This window comes from Equus przewalskii, unplaced genomic scaffold (assembly GCF_037783145.1).
Source record: "Equus przewalskii isolate Varuska unplaced genomic scaffold, EquPr2 ChrUn-10, whole genome shotgun sequence".
NCBI classification, from domain to species: domain Eukaryota; kingdom Metazoa; phylum Chordata; class Mammalia; order Perissodactyla; family Equidae; genus Equus; species Equus przewalskii.
This window is the reverse complement of record NW_027228747.1, coordinates 3,807,878-3,834,232: the sequence shown is the minus strand read 5'-3', so window position 1 is coordinate 3,834,232 and position 26,355 is coordinate 3,807,878. Positions and strand designations below refer to the sequence as shown.

The 26,355-nt window shown below is 40.5% G+C and overlaps 1 protein-coding gene across 7 annotated transcripts in view; it reads left to right on the top strand.

Moving 5' to 3' along the window:
* The window catches only part of SETDB1 (SET domain bifurcated histone lysine methyltransferase 1), a 32,968-nt gene extending 6,765 nt beyond the window's left edge, over positions 1 to 26,203 (top strand). For 2 of the 7 annotated variants that reach the window (XM_008514946.2, XM_008514944.2), the window contains exons 4-22: positions 9,218 to 9,252; positions 9,680 to 9,779; positions 10,687 to 10,812; positions 10,980 to 11,181; positions 11,741 to 11,814; positions 12,716 to 12,906; positions 13,887 to 14,016; positions 14,685 to 14,841; positions 14,930 to 15,088; positions 15,719 to 16,369; positions 16,854 to 16,970; positions 21,566 to 21,735; positions 22,317 to 22,945; positions 23,598 to 23,626; positions 23,741 to 23,873; positions 24,145 to 24,310; positions 24,944 to 25,155; positions 25,422 to 25,510; positions 25,697 to 26,203. In XM_008514946.2, the coding sequence (XP_008513168.2) occupies positions 9,218 to 9,252; positions 9,680 to 9,779; positions 10,687 to 10,812; positions 10,980 to 11,181; positions 11,741 to 11,814; positions 12,716 to 12,906; positions 13,887 to 14,016; positions 14,685 to 14,841; positions 14,930 to 15,088; positions 15,719 to 16,369; positions 16,854 to 16,970; positions 21,566 to 21,735; positions 22,317 to 22,945; positions 23,598 to 23,626; positions 23,741 to 23,873; positions 24,145 to 24,310; positions 24,944 to 25,155; positions 25,422 to 25,510; positions 25,697 to 25,814 (3,488 nt within the window). In that variant the 3' untranslated portion in view covers positions 25,815 to 26,203. Of the gene's footprint in view, positions 1 to 9,217; positions 9,253 to 9,679; positions 9,780 to 10,686; positions 10,813 to 10,979; positions 11,182 to 11,740; positions 11,815 to 12,715; positions 12,907 to 13,886; positions 14,017 to 14,104; positions 14,249 to 14,684; positions 14,842 to 14,929; positions 15,089 to 15,718; positions 16,370 to 16,853; positions 16,971 to 19,006; positions 19,123 to 21,565; positions 21,736 to 22,316; positions 22,946 to 23,597; positions 23,627 to 23,740; positions 23,874 to 24,144; positions 24,311 to 24,943; positions 25,156 to 25,421; positions 25,511 to 25,696 lie in introns of those variants that run through there. The other 5 variants (XM_070607082.1, XM_070607081.1, XR_011536528.1 and 2 more) reach the window with 4 other exon arrangements.
* Positions 26,204 to 26,355: the final 152 nt, after the last annotated feature.

The window sequence follows — 26,355 nt, the reverse complement described above, 5'->3', positions numbered from 1 at the left end:
TTTTGATCTTTTTTCAGGCTAGCAATATTCAATACAGTACTCTGGTGAAGCTGGGCAGCAGCAGGCAGCAAGCTCAGCTCCCAGTCAGTCAATCACAAGGGTAAACAACCAGTACACTTAGAATCATTCTGTACCCCTACAGCCATTCTGGTTTTCATTTTCAGTACGTTATTCAATAAATTACATGAGATATTCAACACTTTATTATAAAATAAGCTTTGTGTTAGGTGCTTTTGCCCAACTGTAGCCTAATGTAAGTGTTCTGAGCATAATAGGCTATGCTAAACTATGATGTTCGGTAGGTTAGGTGTATTAAATGCATTTTCAGCTTATAATAGTTTCAAATTATGATGGGTTTATCAGGACATAGCCCCATCGTAAGTCAAAGAAGATCTGTACATTTATAATCATTTTATCTTCCCATTATATTGACCTTTTTATCAGTATAAAACGTCTCTTTATGTCTCAGGTAATATTCCTTGTCCTAAATTCTGTTTGGTCTAATATTAATGTAGTATTTGCATCTCTATTATGGTTACTGTTTGCATGTTTTATCTTTTTCTATCCTTTTACTTTCTGCCTGTTTTTTTCTTTCAATTTAGTGTATCTCTTGTAGACAGTATACAGTTAGATCTTACCTTTTTTAATCCCTTCTTACAGTTTCTGCCTTTTAATTAGAGCGTTGAGTCCATTCACAGTTAATGTGAATCCATATGGGTGGATTTACATCTGCCATTTTGCTCTTTTTACCCCATATGTTTCATGTCTTTTATGTTCATCTCTTCCTTCTTTACTGCCTTCTTTGTGTCAAACAAAAATTTTGGTAAATTATTGTAATTCCTCTGATTTTGTTTTAGCCTTTTTTTTTAAGTGGTTGCATATTTATCTGATCATTATCTTCTACAAGTTAATACTGACTGAATTCTGGTAAAATATAGCCACTTTTCACCAGTATATCTCTATTTTCACTCTCTTATGTGGTACTGTTGTAAAGTGTGTCATATCTACATATGTTTAAAGGCAACAATTTAGTGTTATAATTATTGCCATAAGCAATCTTATGTTTAAAGAAGTTATGAGAAGAGAAAAAATATATATTTACCCAGATGTTTACCATTTCCGTTACTCTTCATTCCTTCCTATGGATGTGAGTTACCATCTAGTGTCATCTTTTTCCAGCTAGAAAGATTTCCTTTCATAGTTCTTGTGGTTCTACTAAAAGTGGATTCTCTCAGTCTTTGTTTATTTGGGATATAGAATTCTTGATTGACTGTTTTCTTTTGGCATTTTGAATATGCCATTCCAGTGCCTTCTGGCCTCCATTACTTGTGATGGAAAGTCAGATGAAATTGTACCCTGTATGTGAGTCATTTTTGTCTTATTGCTTTTAAGATTTTCTCTTTCAATTTTAGTAGTTTGATTAGGATGTGTCTAGGTGTAATTCTCTCTGTATTTGTCCTACTAAAGGTTCATTGAACTTCTTGGATCTGTAGATTCAAGTTTTTCACCAAATTTGGAAGTGTTTCAGTCGTTATTTCTTCGTATTTTTTCTTGCCCTTTCTCTCTCCCCATGATTTATGAGATTCCCATTACATATGTAGTGGAATGCCTCACATTGTCCCACAGTCTGAAGCTCTGTTCAGTTTTCTCTCCGTGCTTTGGATTGGACAATTTCTCTTTAGATGTGTTTTTCTATATTCTGCTTTACTGATTCTTCTGCCATTTTAAATTTGCTGTTTAGCCCCTCTAGTGAATGTTTCATTTCAGTTTTTGTAATTTCAACTCTGGAATTTCCATTTGGTTGTTTTTGTACTCAACTCTGTTGTTGACTGAGTATCAGTGTATTTTCTTTTAAGTCTTTGAATGTAATTTCCTTTCATTCTTTGAGCATATTTATAAATCAATATCTAAGTCCACTCAGAGTTAATTTCTATTGACAGCGTTTTTTTCCCTGACTATAGGTCACACTTTCCTGTTTTTTTGCATGTTTCATCACTTTTTGTTGAAAACTGGACATTTTAGATAATGTAGCAACTCTGAATTTTAATTTAGAGTTGCTGTTTTCTTTTTCATTTTTAAGTAATTTTCCTGAACATAAACTGCCAAGTCTACTTTCCCTGCAGTGTGCAGCTGCTGGTGTCTCTGCTTGCTTTTTTTATTTTAACTTTATGTATTTTAGCTTGGCTCTTAACAGTTCCCCTTTTGTTTGCACATTTTAGCCAATGAGTTTTACAGAGTTATAAAGAATGCATTCAGAGTTGCGTCTAGTTCTCAAGTTTCCCTTGGGTTTTATTTTTTACCAGGCTCTCTCGGGTTTTCTCTGCATATGCATAGTTAGCACTCACCCAAGAGGGCGTAGAGAACTTATGTGTGTCCATCTATGGCTCTCTCATTTTTAGGATCTCCTTGTTAAATTTCTGACTGATTTGCTGCTCACCCCAAACAAGAGTTGCAACCTTGGACTAACAAAGTTGTCATTGTCATGGCTAGCACCTTGATGGTAAAGCTGTAGTTTTCATGTGGAGCTGTAAGTAGAATAGGGATGGGAGCTGCTCCAGGCAAGAGGTCCATTGACTCCCACCTTTCTTATCAGAAGCTTTAGCAGTTTTTCATGAATAAATACTTCTCAATCTGTTGTTTGCCTTTTGTCAATTTCCAGTGTCCTGAAATGATTGTTTTTGACAATTTTGTCCAGTTTTTTGTTTGTTTTCTGCAGAGGGGAATCGTCCAACCTTTTCACATCACTGTTATCAGAAGTGCCGTAGTTTTTCCTATTTTTGAACTATATAAATGGAATCATATATACTGTATGCATTCTTCAGTCACTTCTTCAACATCATGCTGATGGGTGATGCTTAGTACAGTTGCTCCTGCAGTATGGTATGCCAGTGTATGAATATGCCATAATTTATCTATTTTCCTGACACCTGACACTTCATTTGTTTTCAGTTTTTTTTGCAATTGCAAATAATGCTCTAAATATTCTTGAACATGACTCCTGAGGCACACGTGCAAGAATCTTTTTAAGATATATACAGTAAGAGTGGAGCTGCTGTTCTTAGGATATGGAAATTTCAACCTTGCTGGATAGTTACTGGCCAAACAGCTTTCCAAAGTGGTTGTACCAGTTTATATTTATACCATCAGTGGATGAGAGTGCTCTGTGCCCCACATCCTTGACAACAGTTGGTATTGCAATTTTAAATTGGATTTCCCTGACTACTAGTGAACCTGAGAATCTTTTCATGTGTTTGTGAGTCATCTGTAGTTTTTATTTGAAATGTCTGTTCTTGTCTCTTGCTTGTTTGCTCAATGCTCATGTGTCTTTTTTTGATTCATAGGAAATCTTTATGTAAGTACTAACTTTGCATTTAGGAGTTGCAAATATCACTCTCAGCTTATGATTTATCTTTACTTTTTATGTTATTTGTTGATAAACAGAAGTTCTAATTTCATCATTTTCTTTTATGATCATTACTTCTTATATCCTTTCTGCCCTGAGGCTATAAAGATTTTCTTTTCTATTGCCTTTGAAAGTTTCATAGTTTTGCCTTTCACATTTAAATGTTTAATCCAGCTGGAATTTATTTTTTTTTTAAAGCTTTATTGTTGTTTTTAAGATTTTGTTTTTCCTTTTTCTCCAAAAGCCCCCCGGTACATAGTTGTGTATTTTTAGTTGTGGGTCCTTCTACTTGTGGTATGCCGCCTCAGCATGGCTTGATGAGCGGTACCATGTCCGCGCCCAGGATCCGAAGCAGCGAAACCCTGGGCTGCTGAGGTGGAGCGCGTGAACTTAACCAGTCGGCCACAGAGCTGACCCCCTGGAATTTATTTTTTGTATAGTATTTGAGGTAAAAACTCATTTTCTTTTTTTCATATGGTTAAGTAGTTTTCTAGCACCACTTATTGAAATGAGTCCCTTCTTACTGATTTACATTGCCTACTTTATCATAAATTATTTCTGTATACGTGTGTGGGTTTGTTTCTGGGCTTTCTATTATGTTTCATTTTGTGTCATTTCTTCCTATATCAATTCTATACTGTATCTCTGTGGCTTTATAGGTTTTTATGTCTGTTAATGCCAGTAACCTCAGTTTGTTGTTCTTCTTCACAGATGTCTTGGTTCTTTTCACTTCTTGTACTTATATATGTGTGTGTGTGTGTGTGAGAGAGAGTCCGCTTATCATGTTCCCCACTCCCCCACCAAAAGAACACCCAAAAACTATTGACATTATTAAAAGATGAATTTCAGGATAGTTGATAGTTTCGTACTATTTAATTCTTCTACACAAAAACCATTTGTTTAGTCCTTAACGTTTTTCAGTAAGGTTGATCGATTTTCTCTGTGGAAAGCTTGCACATCTTTTGTGAGATTTTACACACTTTCAGTAGCCACAAAAATATCCTTTTTTTCCAATGATTTTATTTTTTCCTTTTTCTCCCCAAAGCCCCCCCGTACATAGTTACACATTTTTAGTTGTGGGTCCTTCTACTTGTGGCAGATGGGATGCTGCCTCAGCTTGATGAGTAGTGCCATGTCCACGCCCAGGATCTGAACCAGCAAAACCCTGGGTCGCTGCAGTGGAGCACACGAACTTAACCACTTGGCCACAGGGCTGGCCCCCAAAAATACCTTTTTTGGAAAACTACATTCCTAATTAGTTGTTGCTGGTGTATAGACATGCAGTTGACTTTTGCATATTGATTTTTGTATCTAGCAATCTTAGTAAATTTTTATTTCTATGGATTCATTTAGGTTTTCTATGTAGACTGTCATCTGAAAATAATTGCAGTTTCTCTTCCTTTCCTTTATTTATGAAAGATAAGTCTTTTATTTTTCTTGTCATATTTCACCAGCTAGGACCTTTAGTATAATGTTAAATGTGAGTGATGATGATGGGCTTCCCTGTCTTGTTACTTGTTTTAAAGGGAATGTTTTCGACTTAGACCATTAAGGCTAATTGCTTGTTACAGGTTTTTGTATGTGTCATTTATCAGGTAATAGAACTTGTCTTCTGTTCTTAGTTTGCTGGGAGTTTTTATCATGATGGTGATATTTTTATCACAGATGTTGATTTTATTGAATATACCTTTTACCTCTAGTAAGTTTATTGTGTTTTCCTTTACATCTAGTAATGTAATGAATTACATTATTAAAATTTCTAATATTATGCCAACCTTATAGTCCTTGGGTAAATCCAACTTGAATGTGATATTATCTTTTTAAAACATTGCTGGATTTGTTGTGCTGGTATTTAGGATTTTTACATCTTCACTTCTGTAACAGAGATAGCCCTATAATTTTCTTTCTTTATTTTTTGGACTATCCTTCTGTGGTTTTTAATAATGAGATTTTGGTGGCCTTGTTGAATGAAATAGGCAATATTTCTTGTTTTAATTCTTGTGAAGTGTTTGCAAGATTGGAGTTATCTGTTCCTTGAATGTTTGATAGAATTTGCCCATAAAGTGATGGAGGTTTCTGTTTTCTTTGTGCAGAGCTTTTCTATTTCTTTGAGTCAGTTTTGGTAATTTGTAGTTTTCTGGTAATTTATCCATTTTGTGTAAGGTTTCCATTTATTGGCATAAAGTTTCTGCTTATATTTTTAGCAGAGCTTGACATTTAATTCAGGCCTTTTGCACAGATTACTACCTTGATCACTTTGAACTGATGTCTCCTGTACTCCCTTATGCTCCCGCTGTTCTGTTCCCCATGTCTTAGCTTGATGACCTAAAGTTCTGGATATGGATGGTGGTGATGGTTGCACAATGATATGAATGTGCTTAATACCATTGAACTGTATGCTTAAAAATGGTTAAGGTGGTAGTTTTTATGTTGTGTGTATTTTGCCACCGTAAAAAAAACGGGGAAAAAAAGAATCAGACAGATTTTTAGGTACTGATAAGGAATACTTTCCTGGATATTTTAAGCCTGGAGACAAAAAGCAACATAAAAACTGCATGTTGAGTATGAGTAAAAGGATGGGGCAGGGGCAAGAATACGTGTGTACGTTTACAGAGTATCTCTGGCCACAAAAGAAACTGATAAATATTGGTTATTTCTGAGGAGAGTAACTAGAAGCGGAGTGGGAGGAAGACTTATTTTTCACCGTGTGTCCTTTTATTATGTTTGAATTTTTTACCACATGGATGTATTTTGAAAATAAAAATAAAAGCCCTACAAGATTAATAACTATCCTTCCTCATATATAAAGTATATGTTTTGAAGCCTTTTACAGTAAAGCTGTTGAATTCTAAGATAACACATATTTAATCAAACACCATATTCACAGCTTTTTGAGAAATGTGTGCACATGCACAGGTGTGTGTCTGTGTATTCTCTACAAGGTTGGGTTCATATCAAATAAATAATTTTGTGTCCTAATTTTTAAAACTTAATATATAACTAGCATTGCCTCATGTTATTGAAGATTCTTTATGACCTCATTTAGATATGTTACAGTTTATTTAACCATTTTGTTATTTGAGAATGTTTACATTGCTTTCTATTTTTGTTTTTTATTTTTTCTTACCTTTTTTCCCCAGTTTTATTGAGACGTAACTGACATATAACATTGTATTAAAATGTAAAACATAATGATTTGATATTTGTATATATTGTGAAATGATTACCACCATTGCTTTCCATTTTTAAATATATGTTCCAGATCTCTGAAACAGCACTGTCCAGTACAGTAGCTGTTATTCACATGTGGCTATTTAAGTTATGTGACATGTGAAGGGTCTAGTATTTTCCAGAACTCACACAACAATGAAGAAACTAACAACCCAGTTAAAAAATAGGCAAAAGATCTGAACAGACATTTCTCCAGAGAAGATATACAGATGGCCAACAGGCACATGAAAAGATGTTCAACATCATTAACTATCAGGGAAATGCAAATCAAAACTACAATGAGATAGCACCTCACTCCTGTCAGAATGGCAATAATTAACAAGACAGGAAACAGTAAGTGTTGGAGAAGATGTGGAGAGAAGGGAAGCCTCATACACTGCTGGTGGGAGTACAAACCACTATGGAAAAAAGTATGGAGATTCCTGAAAAAATCAAAAGTAGATCTACCATATGATCCAGCTATTCCACTGCTTGGTATTTATCCAAAGAACGTGAAAACATGAATGCATAAAGATATATGCACCCCTGTGTTCCATCGCAGCATTATTCACGATAGCCAAGACTTGGAAGCAACCTAGGTGCCCATCAAAGGACGAATGGATAAAGATGTGGTATTTATACATGATGGAATACTACTCAGTCATAAGAAACGATGAAATCTGGCCATTTGTGACAACATGGGTAGACCTTGAGGGCATTATGCTAAGTGAAATAAGAGGGAGAAAGTCAACTACCACATGATCCCACCCATAAGTAGAAGATAAAAACACCACCAAACAAACACATAGAAACAGAGATTGGATTGGTGGTTACCAGAGGGGAAAGGGGGAGGAAGGAAGGTGATTAGGCACGTGTGTGTGGTACTGGATTGTAATTAGTCTTTGGGTGGTGAACATGTTGTAATCTACACAGAAATCAAAATATGTAATGATGTACACCTGAAATTTGTATAATGTTATAAACACTGTTACTGCAATAAAAAATAAATTTTTTTTAAAAAAGAACTCTTACAACTCAAGAATAAAAAGACAAATTACCTAGTTAAAAAATGGGCAAAGGATATGAATAGATATTTCTTCAAAGAAGATGTGTAGATGGCCAATAAGTACATGAAAAGATGCTGAACATCATTGGTCATTAGGGGAATGCAAGTCAAAACCACTTTATGTTCATTAGGATGGCTATAAAAGAGAATAACAAGTGTTGATAAAGATGTGGATAAATTGGAGCCCTCTAAATTCCTTGTAGGAATGTAAAATGGTACAGCCACTTTGGAAAAGTCTTTCGCTTCCTCAAAAGGTTAAACATAGAATTACCGTATGACCCAGCACTCCCACTCCTAGCAGTATACCCAAGAGAAAAGAGAACGTATGTCCACACAAAAACTCATACAATGAGGGCCAGCCCCAGTGGCATAGTGGTTAAGTTCAGCGCACTCTACTTCAGCAGCCTGGGTTCACTTCCTGAGTATGGACCTTCACTGCTCTGTTAGCAGCCATGCTGTGCTGGCGGCCCACATACTAAAAATTAGAGGAAGATTGGCACAGAGGTTACCTCAGGGCGAATCTTCCTCATCACACACACACACAAAAAAACCCTCATACGCAAATGTTCGTATCAGTGTATTCATAATAGCCAAAAAGTGGAAACAACCCAAATGTCCATCAGCTGATGAATAGGTAAACAAAATATGGTGTATCCATACCCTGGAATGTTATTTAGCCATAAAGAGGAATGAAGTACTGATAATTGCTGCGTGATAGATGAACCTTGTATGATGAACCACATATAGTATGACTCCATTTATATGAAATGTCCACAATAGACAAATCCATAGAGAGAGAAAGTAGATATGTGCTTACTGAGAGAATTGAGGGGAGGGTGAAATGAGAAGTTATTGCTAATGGGTATTTTTATCACCCCAAAAAGAAACCCCATGCTTATTAGTGGGGTTTCTTTTTGGGATGATGAAAATGTTCTGGAATTGGTGGTGACAGTTGTACAACCTTGTGAATATACTAAAAACTACTGAATTAAACATTTTAAAAGGGTAAATTTTTTAGTATATGAATTATACCCGAATTTAAAAACAAATTTTTTTAATGAAATTTAAAATTCATGTCCTCAGTTGCACTAGCCACATTTCATGTACTTAGTAGGCAAGTGCTAACAGATTGGACAGTGTAGATACAGAACATTTCTATCATAGCAGGAAATTCTGTTGCTCAGCAGTGCTCAAGAGTAAACATTTTTGCTTAATTCACTGACTACATCCCATTTTTCAAATCATTCATATAATCCATAAGTAATTATAAAAATTCAAATATACAGTGAAAACCCCAAATCTCCTAGACTACTCCCTGTCTCAGTACTCTTTGCCCAGGTAAGCACTGTCACCTCCTTGCTGTGTGTCTTTCTGGACTCTCTTGGTACTTTGACATATGTATATATATATATCTATATCTGGTTTTCAGTTGTTACTGATAATGCTTCCATAATGATGCTTTTAAGTAGCTTAGTTCCTGATTTCTTGGAAATTCTGATATAAGTCTCTTACACTCATTAGAGACTTCTCATCCATAGGTGATGCTGGGAGCAGAACTCCGAAAGACCAGAAGGTGAGTTGGAATAGGTAAGGGAAGGGTGAGAGATAAGAATTGAAAATGGGACAAGCTTGTGGCCTGACCAGTCAGTCGATTCAGCCATTGATAATCATTCATCCTGTAATCAGCCTTGTGGGTTGTAGTCCTCTAGTAGATGTTCTAAGAATGCGAAAGAGGATACTTAGAGATAAATGCACTGAGCACTATATGAACGTAGAGTTTGGTAGAGATCATCTAGGTGAGATTAGTCAAGGAGAGCTCCCTAAAGCTGATTTCTGAACCAAATTTGTAAGAAAGGGCAGTTTTGCCTGATAAAGTAACCGTAAGCTTCCAAACATAGCTCATTCTGTTTTGTTTTTTGAAAGACAAGTTCTTATTCTCAAGTTATTTCTAACCCATACACCTGTTTTAAAATTTGTCTCCCTCATCCTCTTCCTCACAGCTCCGTGAAGCTATGGCTGCCTTAAGAAAGTCGGCTCAAGATGTCCAGAAGTTCATGGATGCTGTCAACAAGAAGAGCAGTTCCCAGGATTTACATAAAGGTTAGGGTCAGGAGGTGCCTTGTTACAGGTTGGGGGTGAATTCCTACAGAGATTTCATGAATAACTAGCTTTGTTTTAGCATCTCAGAATCCTTCTCTACCTCTGTTGAGTTCTTTTAACACCACAGGCTGTATAAGTCAGTATAAGATGATTTGTGATTTTGTTTTCCTTGTTGTCTGCTTAAGTCATTTGTCTGCTGATTTTCCAGTCTGTGATGGTTTTATCCAAATACCTTTTTAGCCCCATGCTCATGACGACTACTTCTAGATGGGGATTAGAGAGAAGAGAGTAACTCAGACTCATATAAAGAGGTCTCAAGGAAGCTTTGTTTGTTGAATGGGGCTGTTAATAAATCTCCTATGGGAAAATGTTTTATAAATGCTACATAGCATTCAATGAGTGGTAGTTAATATTGTTGTTAATAAGGAGTTGGAGGGCTGGCCCAGTGGCGCAGCGATTAAGTGTGCGTTTTCCACTTCGGTGGCCCAGGGTTCACTGGTTCGGATCCTGGGTGCGGACATGGCACTGCTTGGCAAGCCATACTGTGGTAAGCATCCTGCGTATAAAGTACGGCCAGCCTTTCTCAGCAAAAAGAGGAGGATTGGCAGCAGATGTTAGCTCAGGGCTAATCTTGCTTAAAAAAAAAAAAACGGAGTTGGAAACATTTGGTTAAAGTGAGATGTTCTTGAGTTACATGTGAATTGCAATTATTCAGGTTTTCCTGTTAACATGAACAGTTGAGTCACCTGTGTCTTTTGTTTCTGCCATTGGCCAAGAGAGCAGCAAAAATGGCTAAGGATCAAAGATTACCCCATTTTGCTTGATTACCCAACTAGCCTCTTTACTTTTCCATTCTCTCCCCAATCGATGCCATATCTCTTTAGAAACACTTTGCTTTCTTCCATAGGAACCTTGAGTCAGATGTCTGGAGAATTGAGCAAAGATGGTGACCTGATAGTCAGCATGCGCATCCTGGGCAAGAAGAGAACTAAAACATGGCACAAAGGCACCCTTATTGCCATCCAGACGGTTGGTATGTTCAAGCTAGAGGAAGAACTAATGAAAGGCAACCTGCAGGTCTCCATTGCTGATTGTTTCTTTTCCCCACAGCCTTGCCTTTTGTCTGTCACCTAGCAGCCAGGATTTACACAGAAACTGATGAGTTTTTAAAATTTTTGTTTATCTTTCCCTTTTACTCAGGGCCAGGAAAGAAGTACAAGGTGAAATTTGACAACAAAGGAAAGAGTTTACTGTCGGGGAACCATATTGCCTATGATTACCACCCTCCTGCTGACAAGCTGTATGTGGGCAGTCGAGTGGTGGCCAAATACAAAGATGGGAATCAGGTCTGGCTCTATGCTGGCATTGTAGCTGAGACACCAAACGTCAAAAACAAGCTCAGGTACCTGGACAGAGGATTGTAAAGAGAGTGGAGGCCGGGAGCACAACACCTGCCTTGTTCCAAGCCATAGTCCGGATCTCACAATTAGCTTTTGTGTTCTTAGTCCCCAGTGGCCAGAAACCCTTTCTCTTTCTTTGCCACAGGTGTCACGTGGGTGATTCTTTCCTTCTCCTTTTTCTGTTTTTTTTTTTCCTTTTCTCAAGGAGAAAACTTGGAGGAAAACTAGGAGGGTAATGAGGATTGATTAATAGGGGGATAGGGAATTCATAAGAAGGAAGAAGTGAAATGGGGACTAAATGGTTTTCAGTAGAATAGAAATCTGATAGTGGAACAAGAATAAATAGCTTTTGAAAAAGTAGGGATACGTTGGTTAGATTAAGGGAATATTCTTAACTCAGTCTGGGAAGAAAAAATAAGAGGAGAAAGTAGTACACTGGAACATGTTCCCTGGAGCGTGTCCTGTTTGTGACCCAGAGGAGTGGAAGCTGTAAGATAATTTCCGTAGGTTATGTTAAATATCATAACCCCCTGATCTTTCTGCCATCACTCTTCCTTACAGGTTTCTCATTTTTTTTGATGATGGCTATGCTTCCTATGTCACACAATCTGAACTGTATCCCATTTGCCGGCCACGTGAGTGTCCCTCCTTTCTTCCAGAGTTCTATCCATTTCCTCCTCTACCTTGTGTTTCCTCTTAAGACAACCAAGTGAAAAACCCTATGTTTTTGGAGCTTCAGTCTCGAAGAGCATGAGTTTGATTAATGTCCTTTGGGAGATACAGTTTTATTGCTCACCTTTAGTACTAGGTGTTTATATCCAGAGCGAGACACCAGATCATGACTGACCTTGGGTAGATCTACGTCATATTGTAGATGTGTTTTTATTTCATTTCTGAGTGATTTAGGTTTGAGAAGATGTTAGTTCTTTCCTAGTCTCATGCTTCATCTAACATTTGTATAAATCTGTAGTCTGCTTAGTGCTTTCTACAGAAACTGTGTTAGATGGAGGCTTTAGCTACATCTGATTCTGCCTTGGGGACAGACTCCTGCAGAAGCAACTGTTTTTAATTGCAGAAGAGTCAACTAATACTGCTGTATTTCCATATAACATGGCAGTACATGCATTCAAGCTCCCTTAAAAGCCTGATAGAGAATGAGAAGGAAGGATAAATTTTTTTTTTATCCATTTCATGATACCACCTGATCTTTTTTTTAATTACCTCTAGACTTGTATCAAGTTCGCAAGAATTTGCACTTGAATTTTCCTAAGGAGAAACATCCATTTTTATGAAATGAGTGACTCACATATATTTGCATGTTGCTTATTTAGTATTTACTTGATTTGTATGTGCATTTACACATTAGATTCAATACTTTTAGGTGGTCTTGGTGTTCCTTTCTTGAGGTTATGATTTCATTTATTTTTTCTCTTCCTCCCAACTTGAAAAATACCAAACATCTCCTTGCCAACCATTTTTCCCTATCAAGACATGCCCTACCTGCCCTGTCTCAGCCCTGCTTCTTCCTTGGGACAGTGAAAAAGACTTGGGAGGACATAGAAGACATCTCCTGCCGAGACTTCATAGAGGAATATATCACTGCTTACCCCAATCGCCCCATGGTGCTGCTCAAGAGTGGCCAGCTTATCAAGACAGAGTGGGAAGGCACATGGTGGAAGTCCCGAGTCGAGGAGGTGGATGGCAGCCTCGTCAGGATCCTCTTCCTGGTACTGTTCTTCCCTCGATTTTTGGAGGCAGGAGTCAGGGTGGGATGTGGGAGCATAGGAGGCAATAATGAGGATGATTTTGTAGCTACTCTATAGTTTTCCCTCTTTCTTATCTTCCTATCTGTTTTCACTATTTGGGGTCAGAATTTACTTTGTTCTTCTTTTTGTTCCTCTGTAAGTGGTTGTTGAAAATAAATTCCCTAACTTTAGTTATGACACTAATCTGCATGGGGGTATTTTTTTCTCTAGGAGTATTCACATTGTATGTAGGTGCAGAGAAGGCAGCTAGTTCCATTTGTCCAGGGTTAGGGTTTTGGAATTGGAATTGGAGGTCTTGATGATCTCTCAAGACCTAATTTAACTCTAAGATCTTGTACCTATCCTTTTCTCCCCTCTTATGCCTTTCTTAGAATTATGTTTCTTCTCTGAGCTATCTCAGCCATTTGTCTCTAAGGCCTTATGATCCTTGTTACATCTCTCATACTCAGTACAAACACCTGTCTCTCCTGTAATTAATTTCTTTTTTCTTTTTTTTAATTTTTTTTTTAAAGATTTTACTTTTTCCTTTTTCTCCCCAAAGCCCCCCGGTACATAGTTGTATATTCTTCATTGTGGGTCCTTCTAGTTGTGGCATGTGGGACGCTGCCTCAGCGTGGTTTGATGAGCAGCGCCATGTCCGCGCCCAGGATTCGAACCAACGAAACACTGGGCCACCTGCAGCGGAGCGCACGAACTTAACCACTCCGCCACGGGGCCAGCCCCTCTCCTGTAATTTCTTAAACAAGGAATATATGTTTTTCTTTGTCTTCCTGATGCCTGTCATGAAGCCTGGCACATAAGTTTATTGAAGAGATAGGGAATTTGGGGTTCATCAGGGAGATCCCGAAAGGATGCACATAGTGTATATTCTCTACAAATGGCAACATAGATTCTAGCTTTTAACTCATTTCCCCCACCCTTCCTTCCTCCCAATCCCCTAGGATGACAAAAGATGTGAATGGATCTATCGAGGCTCTACACGGCTGGAGCCCATGTTCAGCATGAAGACATCCTCGGCGTCTGCACTGGAAAAGAAGCAAGGGGGACAGCTCAGGACACGTCCAAATATGGGTATGTCCTGAAAGATACCCTGGGGGAGGAAAGAAATGGATACACCAGCAAAGGAGATTATATACAATGGTTATCCTTTGTTTACCAGGATGACACTACTGACTCATTGGAAACAGGACGTGTGCCCTGAGTTGTTTCCAGTAGTGATGATGGATTTGTGGTGCTGCCTTCACATGCTATGACTCTGATTCGTTCTAAACAACCACATAAAAATCGGAAACAACTGGCTTAGGTTAGGGATATTGGTGGTAGTAGTTACCTCTCTTATCCACAGGATTATCTGCTTTGTGTGTTATCTATGGTCAATTTTTTTAAAGCCCAAACTGTTCTTGTTTTTCTATGTTCCTGGCATACTTTCTGGTTGATTTTTCCTGACAACATTAGTTGATCAAAGAATGCATTTTTGAAAATCTTCATCAAAGGGTGATATAATTACTAATGTAAATTGTCTGAGGCAGGAAGATAAAGTCCTATTATTTAAGTCAAAGCCAGCCTATGCCAGCATTCCACTCATTAGTGTAAATAATGAGAACTGATGGTCTTAGCACTTACTCAAAATGTTTCTATTGCTGCGTTTTGATATTATATAAATTGAGGATCACGCATGTGCATGAATATAAGTGACACAGCTGTCATCTTCTCAATGGTCAATTTCCTTTTTCCTATAGGTGCTGTGAGGAGCAAAGGCCCTGTGGTCCAGTACACCCAGGATCTGACCAGTACTGGAACCCAATTCAAGCCAGTGGAGCCCTCACAGCCTACAGCCCCACCTGTCCAACCTGTCCCACCTGCCCCACCTCTGTCCCCCCAGGCTGGTGACAGTGAGTGAGTGCTGTTCCTTCTTTTTCACCAGTTTCTTTCATATTGTATTTTCTGTATCCCTTACTGTGTGATCTCTTCTCTAATCTGCTAGAAGCTTAGAAAGCCAGCTTGCCCAATCACGGAAGCAGGTAGCCAAAAAGAGCACTTCCTTCCGGCCAGGATCTGTGGGCTCTGGTCATTCCTCCCCTACGTCCCCTGCACTCAGTGAAAATGTCCCTGGTGGGAAACCTGGGATCACCCAGACGTACAGGTGAGAAAATCTCAGACTGTCTGTTGGGGGATTGGCAGTGTGGACTGAGTGGTCACTGTATAGAGAGGTTCCTTGGCTCCTAGGGGCTTGGTTAAGGTTATAAAGATGAAGAATTTGGACTTGAAAAGAAAGCTTTAACCTTGGAAATTTCCAGGAAACAGAACATAAAAATAATTGAATTAGAAACTAGGTGGCTAGAAATACCAAATCACCAGAAAGTCATTTGTTAAAACTTATCATCGAATGTGGTATCATCATTGGTACAATAGAAAGGGAGCACTATAGTCTCTTTTATGGCATCCTGGGAGTTAGTAGGGACATTTATAGGACACATAGCAGGAAAAAAAGAATTGGTAGAAGACCAGACTCTACTTCCATAATTCGCAGGCAAAAAAATTTTAGGAAAAGGTACACTGTTGAAATAGAGGTATTATCAGTCAGTGAAGAGTAAACCAAGCCATTTTCATTGTCCAGGTTTGGTAGGGCAAGAGAAAAATCTTGTGTCATCTTTAGCTACAAGAGCACAGCTATTTGAAAGATTAGAGAAGTGGCTTAGCAAGCTGGAGGGGTAATTATATGACAGAGAGATCCTGTTGCCGTCTTATCTGATCTCTTGCATCTCACTTGCAGATCACCTTTAGGCTCAACAACCTCTGCCCCAGCACCCCCAGCCCCTCCAGCTCCTCCAGCCCCTCCAGCGCCTCCAGCGCCTCCAGCCTTCCATGGCATGCTGGAGCGGGCCCCCGCGGAACCCTCCTACCGCGCCCCTATGGAGAAACTTTTCTACTTACCTCATGTCTGTAGCTATACTTGTCTGTCTCGAGTCAGACCTATGAGAAGTGAGCAATACCGGGGCAAGAACCCTCTGCTAGTTCCACTGCTGTATGACTTCCGGCGGATGACAGCCCGGCGCCGAGTTAACCGCAAGATGGGCTTTCATGTTATCTATAAGACACCCTGTGGCCTCTGCCTTCGGACAATGCAGGAGATCGAACGATACCTTTTTGAGACTGGCTGTGACTTTCTCTTCCTGGAGATGTTCTGTTTGGATCCGTATGTTCTTGTGGACCGGAAGTTTCAGCCCTATAAGCCTTTTTACTATATCTTGGACATCACCTATGGGAAGGAAGATGTTCCCCTATCCTGTGTCAATGAGATTGACACAACTCCCCCACCCCAGGTGGCCTACAGCAAGGAACGAATCCCGGGCAAGGGTGTTTTCATTAACACAGGCCCTGAATTTCTGGTTGGCTGTGACTGCAAGGATGGGTGCCGGGACAAGTGAGTTGGCAGGGGAGTCCCTGGCCCCACCTCCAACTTCACTGTGGTTGCCTTTCTTTCCACGTCCTCCTTTGCTTTGTATCTGCACTCCTTTTCCCTTTCCCCACCTCCCTTAACTCCTCCCTCAGCTGGAGCTCCTGCGGTAAGGCCTCCATGAAAGCTGTGAGATAGAGAAGCAGGGCTCTGACTTGGCCTCACTGCATAACCTTGGGTACAAGTGTCTTGTGTTTGTTTCTTTCTCTGATTCTTTTCCTTTTCCTTTATTTCCCTTCCTTATGCTTTCAATTGCCACTTTGTTTCATTCTCTGTCTCTTTATCTTATTCTCCCTCTGTCATATTCTTACTCTGTCTTTTCCTTTCTCATTCAGGTGTATGAGAGAAGAAAAAGAAGTTTCACTACCTTATCCCCATCCTTTTATTAGTACTTCTTGCCTCTAAAGAAAGGCTCACAGCTTTAGCTGTTGTACCCTTCTATCTCATACAGGTCCAAGTGTGCCTGCCATCAACTAACTATCCAGGCTACAGCCTGCACCCCAGGCGGCCAAATTAACCCTAACTCTGGCTACCAGTACAAGAGACTAGAAGAGTGTCTGCCCACGGGGTAAGTAGTCAGGGGAAAGTGAAGCACCTCCGAGACTCTTCGTGTTTTTCTAAGCTTGTAGGAACCATCAGAATCTAAAAAGTGGAACCAAAAATAGAATAACTGAAATGGGCAATTAAATCTTTTTTACTGAATTCCCAGCAATTGCTTCTTCCTTGGACTTTCCTTGAAGTAAAGACATAGAATGATTGAATAGTGTTTGGCAGTTTTCTATGGTGGTAAAAGATGACCTTAATTTCATAGCTGTATGAATGTCCTAACAGATCATAGTTTATTCTGGTAAGTGAGATGAGTACATAAAGGAGAAGTAGGCAGGGACTTGATTATATAGGGCTTTGTAAATCAGAACAAAAATTAGAATCAAATTCATGGTGCAGTAGAAAGCTGTTAGAGAATTTTAAGCAGGCAAATGATGTGATTAGCCTTTTGAAGATTACTTTGGCTTCTTTTTGGAGAATAGATCTTAGGGTAGCAAAAGTAGAATTTATAAGTCCAGTTAGGAGATAATTACAGGAATATAGGTGAGAGGTGCTTGTTGCTGGGACTTGTACTAGAATGAAGGTGGCAGTAGAGATGAAAGAGGATACGAGGCTGGCCTGGTGCCGCAGTGGTTAAGTTCACACTTTCTGCTTCTTGGCGGCCTGGGATTCACCGGTTCGGATCCTGGGTGTGGACATGGCACTGCTTGGCAAAAGCCATGCTGTGGTAGGCGTCCCGTGTATAAAGTAGTAGAAGACGGGCATGGATGTTAGCTCAGGGCCAGTCTTCCTCAGCAAAAAGAGGAGGAAAGGATAGATTTGGGATGCACTTGGAGGTGGAGCTACACAACTTGATAGTTTGACTGTGGAGTATAAGGGAAGGTGAGGAATCAAGGATGATTCCTAAATGTTACACCTGAGCAGCTAAGTGGATGTTGGTACTTTTTACTGAAATGGAAGACCAGAGGAATTGCAGGTCTGAGTGAAATTCAGCTTCTGTTCTGGCCATGTCAAGTTTGAGGTGCATGTTAGACAATCTGAGGAGAAATGTCAAGAAGGTAGTGAGATTGCTGGAGAAAAGTGTAAGGGCTAGACATAAAGATTTAGGAATCATCAGCACAGGAGTGGTATTTAAAGCCCGGATGAGTTTATCCAAAGAGAATATTGATAATAGGTAAGATAAAGGATCCCAGGAGTAAGCCCTGGGCTCTCCAGTATTTAGAAATTGAACAGAGGAGGTAGAGCCAACATGTGAGATTGAAGACAGGTCAGGGAGGGGCTGGCCCAGTGGCATAGTGGTTAAGTTCACACGTTCCACTTCAGCAGCCCAGGGTTTGTGGGTTCAGATCTTGGGTACAGACCTACACATCGCTCATGAAGCCAAGCTGTGGCGGCATCCCACAGAGGAAGGTTGGCACAGATGTTAGCTCAGGGCCAATCTTCCTCAGGCAAAAAGAGGAAGATTAGCAACAGATGTCAGCTCAGGGACAATCTTCCTCACCAGAAAAAAAAGACAGGTCAGGGAAAGAAGAGGAAATGAAAGAGGAGGAGGTGATATGGCAAATTGGTTATATATGAACATGTGAACTAATAAGCTTAGTGTTCAAGATACATAATTAACAGAGAACAGAAGAAGAGAGGAGAAAAGGGTCAGTGAAATAATTCAGAAATTTTTACATAATTGAGGGGTCTGTTTCCACACCAAAGGGCCCATCAGGTCCCAGCATAATGGATCAAAATAGATGCCCACTAAAACACGTGGTAATAAAATATGATCACTGTGTCCACAGAACACTGAGGACAAAGAGAAAATCCTAAATGCTTCTAGAGAAGAGCAATAGAGCACAAAAAAATACAGACTCAAAATGACTTCAGGCTTCTCAAAATAACGTTGGAAGCTACACATGGCAATTGAGGAATCTATTTAGAATTCTTAAGGGAAAATTATTTCAAACCTAGAGTTCTAAACCCAGGCAAATAATCAGTTAAGTGTTAAAGTAGGCTAAAGACATTTTTTTAGGCATAAAATACCTCAAAATTTTCCATTATTCTTCTCAGAAAGTAACTGGAGATGTTTACCAAAATGGGGGGAAAGTCAAGAGAGAGGAAGGCGTACTGATCCAGGAAACGGAGGATCCAACTCAGAAGAGGAGTGAGGGGAATTCCACATGCTAGTGAGTGAAGGGGCTTCCAGGCTCACAGCTGTGCACTGCATGTAGCGGGCAGCCAGCGTGAGAGCGGGTCAGATCTGCCACAAGAGAGACTTGGGAAAATGGGTTTGCTAGAAAACCTCATGTGTCTGAGTATTTTCAGAGGAGATTGAGAGTACTGGGGAAACAGGAGATGAGTTTGTGCTGAATGCATATTGAAAACTAAACAAAGGAAAAGGCAGTTATTAGCTTTGGTTGCATCAGTGTATCATTTATGTTTTAATTATAAACAAAAAATTTGAATCTTGTACCAATATTTATGTTTGATAATGCTGGGTGGTAGCTACATGATTGTTCATTATCTCCTTTTTACATGTTTGAAATGTTTCATAAAAATATTTTCAAATAACTACAAATAATATGTCACTACCCTGCTTAAAACTTTTTAATAGCGTCCCGTGCACTTTGAATTTTATTCTGACTTTTAATCTTAAATCACAAGACATGTACTATCTGGCCCCTTCCTGTTATCTCTCTCGCTCCAGAACTATTCCAGCCACACTGATAGTCTTCACTTCCTGGATCCAGTTCACCCAGTGTTTGCCACCCTACCTCGAGGGCCTTTGTACATACTGTCCCCTCTTCTTGGCATCCTTCCACTGTTCTTTGCTTGGCTATCTTCTTTAACCTTGACTTCTCAGCTGTAATCTCACCTCCTCAGAGAGACCGTTCCTGGTTGCTCTAAAACCAGGTCATTTTCACTCCCTTAATTCTCGTTGAGTACCCTGTTTGGCTCCTTTATAGCATCTGTGACTGCTTTCGTTTATTCACTTGTTTTGTTCTGTCTTTTCCATTAGAATGTAAGCTTCATGAGAGCAGGAACCTTGTCAGTCTTGCTCACCGTTGTACCACAAGCAGCTAACTTACCCAGTTCCTGGCACATAGTAATCACTCAAACAAATTCTGTTGAATGAATGAATGATACTCAGTATAGCTACTCTGAAAGTTTCATATGGTGGTGATTAGACCAGAGTTCAAATTCTGGCTTTGTCTCTTCTAAGCTTATCCTGCTTTATCAGTTATAACCAGAGGATATGAACACTAATACCCCCTATCCCCAGTGGGGTTTTAAGAAACCTAACCAAGCTATCTCTCGATGTGGTGCTGGTTACATGGTGTGTTTAGTTTGTGAAGATTCGTCGAGCTATAGACTTAAGTGTACTTTTCTCTATGTATATTATGCTTTAATACTTTTTTTTTTTTTTTAAAGATTTTATTATTTCCTTTTTCTCCCCAAAGCCCCCCGGTACATAGCTGTATATTCTTTGTTGTGGGTTCTTCTAGTTGTGGCATGTGGGACGCTGCCTCAGCGTGGTCTGATGAGCAGTGCCATGTCCGCGCCCAGGATTCGAACCAACGAAACACTGGGCCGCCTGCAGCGGAGCGCGCAAACCTAACCACTCGGCCACGGGGCCGGCCCCGCTTTAATACTTTTTTTAAAGTTAGAAAACCCTCATAGGGCTGCTTTGAGGATAGAAAAAGAGAATGTATATAAGCATTGACATAATGCCAAACACAAAGTATATGTTCAGTAAATAGAAGCTGCTCTTACCATCTTTGTCCAGAGGGATATAAGTAATGTCATCAACCAACTAATTGTGCTTTTGTCATCTTTTCAAAAATAAATGTCTCCCTTAAATTTACGTACCAAGGAAATAAGTAAAATCCTAATGCCAGCCAAGAGATAGAGCAGAAACATTGATACCTGAAAAGACAGTTTTCTCAGTATAACTATATTATCTTCCTTTAATGTTGATATTTCCTAGAGGTCTTTGATTAACTTCAATAGTTTATTTTTCAAATAGCTAAGTTGTTAAATTCCTTAAACTAGATAGAATAAGAGTCCCCTGAGAGGAGAAATTATGACCTTGTCCATTATTGTATGTTCCTAGTGTCTAGCACAGTTCTTGGTGTTTAATAAATGGTCACTGAATAAAAGAATGAAAATCAACTTTACCAAAAGAAAGAATCCCGTGAACTTTAGTTCCAGTTTCTTCTCTTTACTCCCTTTCAGTATCTATTATATTGGCTTCTGCATTTCTCACATATCTTTACTGTATGCATCTGTTTCACAAATTGACATAGCCTATCTACTTATTTTAATGGCTCTCAATTTGTATTCATATCATAGTTTGCTTAGCTTTACTCCAGGTGTTAGGCATTCTGGTATTCACCAATATTAACTATAGTGCTATAAATATCTGTATAAATCACTTTTCTCCCTTCTGAATTATTTCTTTGGGGAATATTCCCAAATGAATCAAAGAGCATAGACAGTTCAGTAAATCCACTTAGTTAGATCATTACCTAGTAAGTGATGATACCATAAGAATTATAACAGTTCTGTGCAGTTAACGGATGCTCTGGTGATCATGTTATGATTGATTTTATTGTAACCTTCCCCCAGAGTTTATGAGTGTAATAAACGCTGCAAATGTGACCCAAACATGTGCACAAACCGGTTGGTGCAGCATGGACTACAGGTTCGGCTACAGCTATTCAAGACACAGAACAAGGGTTGGGGTATCCGCTGCTTGGATGACATTGCCAAAGGCTCCTTTGTCTGTATTTACGCAGGTTGGTAATGAAACAAAAGGATTGCTTTCTGGGGTTAGGACATGGTGGGGAATTCAATTGGAGACAAGTTGAACATAAGAATAAAATGCTTGAATGTGAATTGGGAGTAAGCATTGGCCAGGATTTTCTTCTGTAAAGAACATGATGACTGATCTGCATGTCTGAGTTGGCCAGGAAGGGACAAAAATGCTTCACAAGGACAAGGATAAAAAGGGATGACATTGTGGATGTGATGTTTCAGAGGAGAGACTAATAGTCCACTGTATCACTGTCTCCCACATGGCTCTACCCTGTCACTCTGCTCCACCCAGAGATCTCTTAGCATAGCTGAGAACTCTTGTGGTAAACAAAGTAAAGAGTAAAAGTGGGAAGGCAGAAAGGGCAAGATTTAAAACTACAGAAAGCTCCCCATACTCTCATAATTAAGACACTGAAGAGGAGGTATCATCAAAGAGAAATGAGAGACCATAATGGAGGTGTTTTGACTCTGTCCCAGTGGGCTGAATAGTGGTGGAATGACCCTTATTCTTTCTGAAAGATCCTTGTAACCCTGGAAGGCCTTTGATTCTCTTCATTCCCAGGCAAAATCCTGACAGATGACTTTGCAGACAAGGAGGGCCTGGAAATGGGTGATGAGTACTTTGCCAATCTGGACCATATCGAGAGTGTGGAGAACTTCAAGGAAGGATATGAGAGTGATGCCCCCTGTTCCTCTGACAGCAGTGGTGTAGACTTGAAGGACCAGGAAGATGGCAACAGTGGTACAGAAGACCCAGAAGAGTCCAATGATGATAGCTCAGATGATAACTTCTGTAAGGATGAGGACTTCAGCACCAGCTCAGTATGGCGCAGCTATGCTACCCGGCGGCAGACCCGGGGCCAGAAGGAGAATGGAGTGTCTGAGACAGCTTCCAAGGATTCCCGCCCTCCAGACCTTGGGCCCCCACATATTCCTGTCCCTCCATCAATCCCTATAGGTGGCTGCAATCCACCTTCCTCTGAAGAGACACCCAAGAATAAGGTGGCTTCGTGGTTGAGCTGCAATAATGTCAGTGAAGGTGGCTTTGCTGACTCTGATAGTCGTTCATCTTTCAAGACTAGCGAAGGTGGGGAAGGCCGGGCTGGGGGAGGCAGAGGGGAGGCTGAGAAGGCCTCCACCTCAGGGCTGGGCTTCAAGGATGAGGGAGACATCAAGCAGGCCAAGAAAGAGGTAAGCAGTGGCAGAAAACTCTTGAGATCAATGGCTTTTGTGTAAACTTTGGTGCAGTGACAAATTTCATGCAGTCTCACTGTGTAGATTATTTACGTGATGGATATTTCTGTGGCACACCTGATTATGTCCCCCCTCTACCCAGCGCATTCCTAGTGTTTGTTTAAAGAACCAAATTATTTTAAAATCACCCTGCTGGGGGGAATAGTATCTCATTCATTCTAAAGTGAAGGGTTTGTAAGTAAGTTTTTTTAATTGCTGTTTCAAGTTATCTACATCATTGCTTCCTTCTATTAGAGTAGAAAAACAAGAATAGATTTTAAATAGATTTTTAATGATGTTGAAACTTAACCACATTACAGGTGGTGAACTGTGTCCCTTGCCCTTGTAAGACTCTGCCCATGGCGTTTTCCATGAACATTTTATGCCCTGTCATTGAGAAGGGTTAAAGACCCCTCCCCGGGGGGTTTCCTGATTAGAATATGATCATTGCTGTCAAGTTGCAGAGTAATTTCTCTGCACACATCCCACCCTAGATAGTGTACCTCTCACTGGCTAATGTCTTTGGAGTCATTTGAGATGAAGTCTGATTGTTAGATTTGTTACCTAGAACCATGAAGCCATTTAACCCTTCACTTGCTCTCTTTTCCAGGACCCCGATGACCGAAACAAGATGTCAATGTAAGTGCCTCTCTTTTTGACCTGTATCCAAATCTGCCTTCTCTCAAGCCCACAAAAGAAGCCTAAGAAACAGCTAATAACCTGACTCCCTCTCATTCCCGCCCCTCCCATCAGAGTTACTGAAAGCTCTCGAAATTATGGTTATAATCCTTCTCCTGTGAAGCTTGAAGGACTTCGCCGGCCACCTAGTAAGACTAGTATGCATCAGAGCCGACGACTCATGGCCTCTGCTCAGTCCAACCCTGATGTAAGTGACTTTCTCAAGCTGTACCTTACCCAGCCTTCTGTTTTATTCAGAGTCTGAGTAAAGGAACATTCTCCTCACCTCATCAAGTCCTTCACCATAAGTATCGTTAGATTTTTTTCTTGTTTCGTTGGCCTTGACTTCCTGCCTCATTTTCATCCCACATCTCTTGGTATAGTCTCAGCCCTTTCCTGTCTAACCATAGCTAAGAACAAGGAATTGAAGGGGCCCTCTCCATTTACTTTTCTTCCTTCTCACCCTTCTGCTTCCCCAGGATGTCCTGACACTGTCCAGCAGCACAGAAAGTGAGGGGGAAAGTGGGACCAGCCGAAAGCCCACTGCTGGTCAGACTTCAGCCACAGCGGTTGACAGTGATGATATCCAGACCATCTCCTCTGGCTCTGAAGGGGATGACTTTGAGGACAAGAAGAACATGTCTGGTAGTCGGGAAGAATTTGGGGGGGTCATAGGAAGGAACAGTAGGAAAGTTGAGATAAAGGATTTTTTTTAAGGAAGCTAAAGAAGTAGGGGGGAAAAATTCAGATCCTAAGAGTTGAAGCTTCTCTGGGTGGGCTCCCTGACTTCCAGCTAAACTGTTAATATTATTTGACCCATCTCCTTCCTCTCTTCTTTCCAGTTTCCTATTCTTTTTCCCTCCGCTCTTTTATCCAGATCTAATCCGACTTGAAAAAACTGCCACCTAGAATCTTTGCCTCAGAGTCTCAGCTTATTGTTATTCCTCAGCTGCAATGGGTGGGATGAAAATGGGGGTGGGGGGCCAGCCCCAAGGCTGAGTGGCTAAGTTCGCGCGCTCCACTGCGGTGGCCCGGGGTTTTGCCGGTTCATATCCTGGGTGCGGACATGGCACCACTCATCAGGCCACGCTGAGGCAGCATCCCACATGCCACAACTAGAAGGATACACAGCTAAGAATATACAACTATGTACTGGGGGACTTTGGGGAGAAAAAGGAAAAAAGTAAAATCTTAAAAAAAAAAGAAAGAAAGAAAATGGGAGTAGAATGTCCAGTCATACAGTGGGGTAGGTCCTGACCCTGTTCTCCTTCCTGTCAGGTCCATTGAAGCGCCAAGTGGCAGTAAAATCAACCCGAGGCTTTGCTCTTAAATCAACCCATGGGATTGCCATTAAATCAACCAACATGGCTTCCGTGGAAAAAGGGGAGAGCGCTCCTGTTCGTAAGAACACTCGCCAGTTCTACGATGGTGAGGAGTCTTGCTACATCATCGATGCCAAGCTTGAAGGCAACCTGGGCCGTTACCTCAATGTGAGACCCCTCTCCCTCACCTCTAGATGCTGGATTATCCTGTGGTCCTCAAATTGCTAGTTCTTTTAATACAACTATATAAACTCAACTTTTCTTGTTATAAATTCTTGATTTCAAAGGATCTTAAAGAGGTAGCTTTCTTTCAAAACTTCTCTGCTATGATGGGGAGGATCAAATGGCATCGGTTTTTGTCCACCTCTCACTCACCCCATAAAGCCAGATTCTGTTTCCTTGCTTCTTATTCGATCCTGTCCTTAAACCTACAGCACAGTTGCAGCCCCAACCTGTTTGTCCAGAATGTCTTCGTGGATACTCATGATCTTCGCTTCCCCTGGGTGGCCTTCTTTGCCAGCAAGTAAGAGGGAGTCAGGAAAGGGGATGGTTGGGTAGGAAAAGCAGCCCAGGATTGGGGAGGGGCAGGGGCTATTGAAATTCCAAGGGCGCCTCCTCCTCCTCTTATCTAGCTCCCACGCACTCTGTAACCCCAGGCGCCTGGTTATCTGCTGTCTTCACCACACCCCATCCTTTTCTTCCTCTTCAGGAGAATCCGGGCTGGGACAGAACTTACTTGGGACTACAACTATGAGGTGGGCAGTGTGGAAGGCAAGGAGCTGCTCTGCTGCTGTGGGGCCATCGAATGCAGAGGGCGTCTTCTTTAGAGGACAGCCTTCTTCCAAACCTTCTGAACCCTTCCTCAACTGTCCTTTCCTCAGGAACTGGGTCCTCCTGGCTGTTGAACTCTAACCCCCAAGTCTCCAGTCTAGCTACTCCTCCAGCTCCTCGTAGATAGAAATGGGGGTTCTGGATCAGGAGATCCCTTCCAATGTGGTGCTAGCAGGCAGGGTCCCTCCTCCACTAAGAGGGGGAGAGGTTACCACTCTAACCTGGGCCTGACATCCTTTCAGTCCTCCCGTCGCTCCTCCCTCCATCCTGCATTTGCTCAAGTGTTCATGCTTCTGAGAGACTGTATTCCTGGAATGAGGGCTGTGTATTTACTATCCTTGGTTTGTATTGTTTCTTGAATATGATAACAAGATGTTAAAACTAATATTGTGATTTGGCTTCTCTCCCTCAGCCCCCATACTCCCAATTCTGAGTCTTTCACTGAGAGATCTGTTTCCCCCCATCCTTTCCAGTGGGCAGCTATCATTAATCTCATCCCTTCTCTATCTTTGCTTTTTCTTACTTGCCATGTGAAAT